General features: G+C 46.4%; 1 protein-coding gene across 1 annotated transcript; it reads left to right on the top strand.

The window, feature by feature from the left end:
- Positions 1-284: 284 nt before the first annotated feature.
- On the top strand, positions 285-1,129 carry LOC121875523 (the record flags this gene model as incomplete). Its single annotated transcript, XM_042380090.1, is given in 1 exon segment — positions 285-1,129. A coding segment is annotated over 1 exon segment (790 nt), but the record flags the coding sequence as incomplete, so codon positions are not given.
- Between the last annotated feature and the right edge of the window lie 8,039 nt (positions 1,130-9,168).

The raw sequence follows: 9,168 nt of genomic DNA on the forward strand, positions 1-9,168 counted from the left end.
CGATTTCTTGGTCAAAAAATCAGGGTCGACCTATAAACGAGGGGGGGGTTATAGACGAGTATATACGGTAATAGATACTGTTGTTATGAAATTTTTGGACAAAGGGTATAATGATCTGTTAAAGATAATGAATATTTAATAATGTGAGACAAACCATCAATTGAAATTGTAGGATAAATGTGTACAGATAAAACTAGGATTTCTTCTCATGGTATTTTGTTGCATTTTGATAGACAATCAAATAGTTCAGTTTCTTAAAATTGTACTTTCCTCTCACAGACAAGTTGTTATGGAGATTTATGCAAGAAACATAGAAGACAGTTGCAGCAACTACCACAAATGAAGATGAACATGGTGAAGCACCAAGCTGTTGACTTTAATTTTAGACGTGTTAATAATAGAACGAACAGTGCCATTGATATCACCGGTGAAACGAGTCGTTTGTTTGTTAATGGTAATGATATGCTCCAGAGTATCAGTAATAATAGTAGTGAAACATTTAATGTGGATATTCAAACACCATACAGTAGAAGCAGTATGCCTTTTAATAGCAGTGTTGTGGTTTCATCCATTCTCACTAACATACTTACCCACAAATATAACCCAGAAATGACAAAACTCAGTAGCTTACCCGTCAGTGATACCATATGTACCAAAGGATTCAACAGAAACTGTATTTTTAAACGCAGTACAAGAATTGAATCCAGTATAAAAAATTCTCGCATTAGTAAAGCCACAGTGAAAGCTGACAGTGGTGATTCTGGTGATGGCACCTTTGAGAGAGAGAATGTAATTTATGGTGGCATTACCAGTGATAGCATTCTTGGTAATAGCACTTCAGAAGGAGGCAGTAGAAGTAGTGGAAGCAACATTCTCATCAACAGAAGGGCTTCTGCCATCAGTAGTACTGCCTCCACCAGTAACAGTAGCTCAGCCATAACCAACAGTATCAACCGTAAAAGGGGAGAACATAATAAGAAGAGGAAGAATCACAAACAGGGACGGATGCGTCGTGGTCGTGGTCACAGACGCCTTGACCGTAAACAAAAGCATCAAGGCAGAGGACTGCAACGACACAACAGGAACTTGGCTCTTTGGATAGACAGAAGACAAGTGAAAATGTTTAGTGGTAAGTTTATTTTAGCTTTGTTTTAATAGAATATTTATGAATATGATATCCTCCAATACCTCTTACAGTATTTGTTGTTAAGAGTATTTATGAACCTTCAGTTTCAAGTTTAGAAAATTTCTAAAAATGTAAGGAAATGTTTAAACAGTATGTGCTTATCAGAAGGATTATATGGTTCTGTTGATTATTTATTACCTGTGTGTGTGTGTATGTAATAATAATAAATAATAATAATTAACGGTTTATTGAAAGAGCTTGGCAGCCAGAAGGCTGAAAATATACAGTTACATATTTGGGGAATGGGTTTCGGTACAAATAATATACAAGTAACATAAGTGATATAAATAAGATATATAATAACTAGATGGGGAAAAGCTCAAACTACAGTGCATTTCAACATAGTGACAGTGCAAGTAGTATTTACTGGGAATTGAATACACTGGTCTAATACAAGTTATTGATAATTTTACAATGGTTGGGACTGGGCTGTTCTTATAGATCCAGTTAGATTACTGCATTATGGGCTGGATACGGTTGTGGTGTGAACTACCAACAATTCTCGGGCTAGGGATCTCAGGTGGTAGTAGGGCGATTATGGGGATGGTGTAAAGCTTCTTACTTAAATTTGCAGATGAGGTCGTGGTGATGGTCGGTGAGAGTGAAAGGGTCAGTGTGTTGAAAGCTTCTTGATATGTGGAGTAGGAAGGGAAGAATAATCTTGCATGCCCTCTTTTGCACTTTTCTAGGTGTTTCACGTTGTGTGGCATTTAGGGAGAAGACCAGGTGGGAGGCATAGGTGAGCTTGGGAAGTATGAATGTTGTGTAAGCACTGAGGCTAGGGTGCAAGACTCCAGGGGACTTGGTGGCCGGAGGAGGTGGAGGCGAGGAAGCTACTGGAGGATTTGACAACTTCACTGGCCGTGTAGTTTCCAATTTAGTTTGTTGTCATAGTGTTGGCGAGGAGCCGTGGAATCTACCACCTGGGTGTTAGGACCTAAAGTAATGGAAGGAGGTGGGACAATGTGGGAGGAGAGGTTGATGTGCATAACCATGGTTTGGTATGGTTGATGGTGACATAGTTGTTGGTGGCCCAGTTTTTGAGTGTTCAATAAATCCTGAAGGCGGTATAGTTGGGAGTATTAGAATTGTTGGCCTTTAGTCCCAATGGTGGAGTTGTCGACATATTTCCAATGGCCGGGAATTTTTCTCTTAGGGCATCATTAATGAGCATAAAGAGCAGAGTGGTCCCATCTTGGTGCCTTGGGGACGCCACAGGTGAGTGACTGAAAGGTGGAACAGCCCCACCGGGCGTACAGCTTGGCGTGGGTCACTGAGGAGATCTGTAGCCATGGTATAAGACTTCTCGAAGCCCGAGGTCAATAGCTTTTGTTGATGATTATATTGTGGTCGACTAGGTCGAATGCTTTAGTGAAATCAATGAAGGCGACGGCTACAGACGTTTTCGTTTTCTTGAGATGGTATATATGTCGAAAGCTGACAAGACAGTGAGTGGTGGAGGAAGTTTTCATGTTGCCAAATTGCTGGTCTCGACTCCTGCAATATCAGCCTCGCCCAGTCGAACACAAAACTTTCACAAGATTGGCTGGGTATTGGGTGATTGCAATAGGTCGTAGCTGATTTAAGGATTGTGGGCTGGTTGACTTGGGCACTGGTGATACATAAGAGGTCTTCCAGTGGGCTGGGCATCTGGCTTGACTAGAGAAGCATTGATGATGGAGCATAGGGGTTTAGCTAGCTCGGGGAGAACTCATGAGTTTCATTGGTAAGTCAATGGGGTGGTAAGAAGCGTTTTAATTTTGTTGTCCAGGCGTTTTGCTACCTCAAATTCTTCTACTAGGTCTCAGTGGGGGGCTGGTAGGTAAGCAGGGAGAGTGGTTTGTGTCAAGCCCGAGGCGTCTACAATATAGCAGCGAAATGGTTGTTTGTTTGCTCAGCTAGCGTCAACATTAGTGAGATGGCTAAGGAAGGGGAGGGGTGTTTCTTATTGTTAAGTCCACAGAGTTCTTTAAGCTTACCATACCATTGACTGATGTTGGTCTGCTTCAGAATGTTATGGTGGTTGGGTGAGTGGGACTTCTTTGCAGTCTCTGCGTATTTAATGAGGATGGCTTCGATTCTTGAAGGGACCTGTAGCGGATGTGGTCATTGAGATGAAAACTCTGTCTCTCTGTTGCATAAGTCTTTTTGATCGAGGTGTGATCAAGGCAAGTCAGCTGGGTGAGATCTGACCGGACTTCTCGGGGGAGGAAGAAGTGGTGGTGAGCTTCTGTGGTGGTGTTGGTGCAATTTGCATCCATTTGGTTTCCACGTCATCAGCTAAGTACTTCAGTCAGGGATAGTGAACTATCCACTGCCCAGCGCACAGAGTCAGTAATCGGCCTGTAGGTCTTGATGTAGGGTCTCTGTGCTTGAGTGGGAGTGGCAGCTGGGGACCAGAGCACTGATAAGTGTGTGCTACACCCGATAGGAGGCATTGGTTGAGGTGGTTGGTACTGGTCCGCTAAGTCAGTTAAGATAAGGTCAAAGGTATTTTGACCGTGTGTGTGTGTGTGTGCATGTGCTTGCGTGCGTGCGTGTGCTTTATGGCAGGAGATGGCACTCAGTGTGGTAATGAGTGAAGTAATCTCCAAGACACAGGGGCACATCACACAGGGGCACATATGACTCTTGTCCCTCTTACGGCTGTGTCTCGGGTAACACAGGTTGTACACAGCGGCCTCCTGTCCAGGATTCTCTCTCAGCTGTGGCCACATGTTACATCAAGGCGTTGGTCTGTAGTCAAAACTTTACGCGGCCTGTGGACCTGTCTATCTCCTTGCCTCTGTACCCTTGCCTAAGATGCAGCTGCAGGTGTGGCAGAGGGGCCAGGAGCCACCAATGGAGCAGCACTGGTAGCAGGAGGAGCAGCGGTGGTGGCAGGTGTTGCAGCAGTGATGACAGGAGAATCAGTGGTGGTGGCAGGTGTTGTAGCAGGTGTTGCAGCAGTGATGACAGGAGAATCAGTGGTGGTGGCAGGTGTTGTAGCAGGTGTTGCAGCAGTGATGGCAGGAGAAGCAGTGGTGGTGGCAGGTATTGCAGTAGTGGTAGCAGGTGCTGCAGCAGTGGTGTCAGGAGCAGCAGTGGCATCCCTTGCAGCCCCTACAACCTTTGCAGTCCCACGTCTCTGTGGCTGCCAATGGGGACGTGTGTTGGGGACATCAGGAGTGTGGTGGATAGGCACTCCTGAGTCAGGCCAATCCTCCGGCCTGAATTTTGGGAACTTCTCAATGATGTGCTCCACAAAATCCAGCATCAACATCTTCTGGGTGTCAGGGGTGTACATTTTGTATAATGCAAAGGCATTGAAGAGGGCCATCTGGATAATGTAGAAGGTGAACTTCCTGGTCCACTTGAAGGTTTGCCTTTGGATGGGATAGTATTGTACCATCTGGTCATAATGGTCCACCCACCCATGTGCTAATTGTAGTCTTCCACCACGATAGGCTTGTTGATGGTTTTCTCGATGTGGTGGAACTTAAGGTCCTACCCCTTCACCCTGGTGTGCACCTGCTTTGTCATGGTGTTGGTGCTGTGGAAGGTTGACACCATACTGACAATGCGCTTGTCTTTCCATAACAACACCATGACATTCCCCTTGTGTCTTGCCTGCACCTCATCTGCCAGGTTCTTCTTTTTCTCCCCGGCTTTACAGGTCCTGAGGAGCACCCCATGCCAGTCGTAGTGTGCCTCACACAAACACCTGGTGAGAGAAGAGGGTTTGGCACAAGAACATTGAGTTATAATAATTGTCCATGAGTACCTATATTGATACAGTTTATTTAGCCAGAAAAACACAGATACAGAGTCGATAATAATAGCAATATTAACATGGCTGAGCCAGTTGAGAGCCTTCAGTCGTTCGACGAGTTCCAATACGGTCATGGAGGTTGCTTTTGTTTCACCGGTGTACACTTGGAAGTTCCATATGTAGCCTGACAATGAACTCTGCTAGCATGTACATTTTGATGGCATACCTCTGCAGTTTATGAGGGTTATACACATGGAATGAGAGTCGTCCTTTCCAACCCAAACTTCCTTCATCAATGCAGGTATGCTCCTCAGGAAGGTAGACACTGGTACCGACTGAGGAGGTAGGATATCGCTGATCGCTGTGTGAACTGTGATAAGGCGGTCTGTGTTGTCTGCAGGCACAGCACAACTGTTGAAGGCATGGAAGTGCTTCAGGGTGGCATGGAAACGAACTCCAGTCATATTCCTGAAAACGGGATAGTCATGCACCAACTGTTTCTTCCACTAATGCTGCATGCTGGAAAGGTCAACCACACCCATCAGTAAAAAGAGCCCCAGGAACTTGGTCATCTCTTCTTCACTACACAGGGCCAAGCATTTTCAATTGTATCAATGAAGGCAGCATACTGGTTTGCCTCCACAGTCAGGTACTGTAGCAACTCCTTTGTGAATATTAATTGGAAGAACTGCAGGTAAGTTGTGGGAACTGGGATGAGAAGACCTGGAGTTCCAGTAAATGGGCTCTCTGTAGGAATGTACGGCCCTGTGCTCTACTGTACACTATAGGGGGGAAAGGCCTGCTGTTGTGCACCCCTTGCACCCTGGGGGAGTGTATGACCTCCACCCTTTTGCTGAGCCCTCCAAGAACCTCTTAGCCTCCCCCCAGACCCCTGTCTAGGCCCTCTCCATCTACTCCGTTTTATGGGAAGTGACTGTTGTGAGGAGTCTGCTGAAAATGATGGTGTTGATAGTTGTGGTGATAGCAGCACATTTATCATCAATGCGTACGTTGATTACAGGGTCATTTTCATCAAATCAGTCCTAGTGTATTGTTTCCATCTGGCCGAGGGCCCCTCTGCAGATTTTTGTCATGACAGTGCCAAGGATACCTTATTCGGCACTCGAGTTTGGGTTGTTTGTTGTCGGGTTGTTTATCAGCCCATCCTTGAGATGCTCTCTGATAGCATGTGGTACCGCTGGATCCTCCAGATGCTTGGTGTTAAAACCTCTTCTGGGGGCCTGTTGCTCTCGTCATTTTGGGGCGACGTGAAGGGACAGTTTGGATCTGACTAGCCGATGATCTGTGTCACAGTGGTTTGAGCCATGCATGGCTCGGGTAATGAGGACATCTCAACAGTCCCTTTCTCTGACAATGATGTTGTCAATGAGATGTAATATTTGGACTGTGGATGTTGCCACAAACCCTTGAACTTGTCAGCCTGTCTAAACAAGATATTGGTGATGGTGAGGTTGTGTTCAGCACGCTTGCTGAGGAGTAGAAGGCCATTGGGATTACACTTGCCTAGTCCATTTCTCCTTATGGTTCCCTGCCAAATGTCAGCATCTCTTCCAACTCTGGCATTGAAGTCACCAAGGAGCACAATCTTATCTGCGCCTGGGATAGAGGTTAGCACTCTCGGTCATGGCCGATGTAAAAGGCCTCCTTGATGTCATCCTCTGCATCCAGTGTTGGGTCTTATGCACTGATGAAAAGGGTATAACGTGAGTGATTCAATGGGTTTCTTGAGTGTCACGAGGTGCTCGTTGATCCCAACAGGCATTTCAGTTAGCCTATGTAGGATGGATTGGCAAAAGGCAAAGCCAATTCCATAAATGCAGTTTCTCTCTACAGCAGGCTTACCCTTCCAGAAGAAGGTATAGCCAGATCACTGCTCTGTGAATCGACCCTCCTCTGGGAGCCAGAACTCGCTAATGGCTGTTGTGTCAATGTTAAACCTAGCCAGCTCTTTTGCCACAAGGGCAGTTCTTCTTTCAGGATGCTCATTTGTGCCAGTATCCAAAATGGTCCTGACATTCCATGCAGTGACCATAAGAGGTTGTATAGTTTGTTTTTATTTGGATCTGTAATTTTGACTGTGTTTTCGACCTCATAAGGATGACCTTACTGGGTGCGGTTGCCCAGTCAGGTTGGGTTTTTTGGCAGGCTATGTTTAGGGCACCTTTTCTAGCCCCCTCCCTATGTAGGGTGAGCAGAGTGGCTCCTTGAAAGGACTGCTGAGTCACACAGACAGAACCAGATTGCACTGCTGCCTAGATCCCAGTGCATAAACAACCATCTTATCTGTGCCCATGCAGAGTTGTGACTAGAGACTCCCAGCAGTCATCTTTGCTTGTTCCCGTCACCATATGACTTTTGGGGGTATTGAGGTTTTGATGATGATGATGAGAGGTATGATGAACTAGATGATGTCTGTGCATGAGTTGATATATGTGGTGAGGTAGGAGCACAGGCTGCAACCACACATCTTGGCTCTCCCTTTTCCTGATCCAGTGGTGCAAGGTGCATCAACTGGGGAGAGGGAGAGTTCTAATGGATTGCCGATAGCCCATTAGTAGGCCTTAGTAGCCTGTCCATCAGGCATTGTTTTGTGGGTGTAGTCGTTGGGTTTCCACGGTGGTCACCACTTCTGCCAATAGGGTTCTTGTTGGAGCTCTGTAAGTAAGTCTGCCTGATGCGGGCCCAACGCAGATTTTTTGTTTGGGGTTTACTCCCGTAACCTTATACCTACCAAGGTTAATCCGCAAGGCAGCGGGACAATGGTTGGTAGGCGCCAGAATGTGTCCACATGCCAGTGGGCCTATGCACCGTCCCTCTGGGGACCACTGCTACTCCGAGATACCTTGCAGGAGCCTTGATGATGAGGAGGCTGTGTACTGCCAGAGGAAGACATTTGCAAGTTGCATTGCTGTTCGCCACTAGGGCTAGCCAGTGGCGGCAGCTGAAAGCGAGAGGGAGCAAGCAGTGCTTGCACTTTAACACTAACTGGTGCTGCCAACCTAGACGCATTTCACCACCCTGTGTGTGACACACACACACACACACACACACACACACACACACACACACACAAACACCACCAACAACAACACTCACCACCACCACCATCAACAACACCACCACCACCAACAACAACACCACCACCACCATCAACAACAACACCACCACTACCATCAACAACAACACCACCACTACCATCAACAACAACAACACCACCACCACCATCAACAACAACACTCACCACCACCATCAACAACAACACCACCACTACCATCAACAAACACTCACCACCACCATCAACACCAACACTCACCACCACCACCATCAACAACACCACCACCACCATCAACAACAACACCACCACCACCATCAACAACAACACCACCACCACCAACAACAACACCACCAACAACATCACCATCAACAACACTCACCCAACACACCATCAACAACAACACCACCACCACCATCAACAACAACACCACCACCACCATCAACAACACTCACCACCACCATCAACAACAACACTCACCACCATCATCAACAAACACCACCACCACCCAACAACAACACTACCACCACCATCAACAACACAACACCACCACCACCATCAACAACAACACTCACCACCACCATCAACAACACTCACCACCACCATCAACAACAACACTCACCACCACCATCAACAACAACACTCACCACCACCATCAACAACAACACTCACCACCACCATCAACAACACTCACCACCACCATCAACAACAACACTCACCACCACCATCAACAACAACACTCACCACCACCATCAACAACAACACTCACCACCACCATCAACAACAACACTCACCACCACCATCAACAACAACACCACCACCACCATCAACAACAACACTCACCACCACACCAACAACAACAACACTCACCACCACCACCACCAACAAACAAACAAACAACATCACCATCAACATCACCAACACCACCACCACCATCAACAACAACAACAACATCACCATCAACACTCACCACCACCACCAACAACAACAAATTAACAACAAACCACCATCACCAACAACACCATCACCACCACCATCAACAACAACAAAACAACATCACCTCACCACCACCATCAACAACAACACTCACCATCAAAACTCACCAACACCACCACCACCAACAACAACAACACCAACATCACCATCAACACTCACCAC

The sequence above is a fragment of the Homarus americanus genome, unplaced genomic scaffold (assembly GCF_018991925.1).
Source record: "Homarus americanus isolate GMGI-L3 unplaced genomic scaffold, GMGI_Hamer_2.0 scaffold44579, whole genome shotgun sequence".
NCBI lineage: Eukaryota > Metazoa > Arthropoda > Malacostraca > Decapoda > Nephropidae > Homarus > Homarus americanus.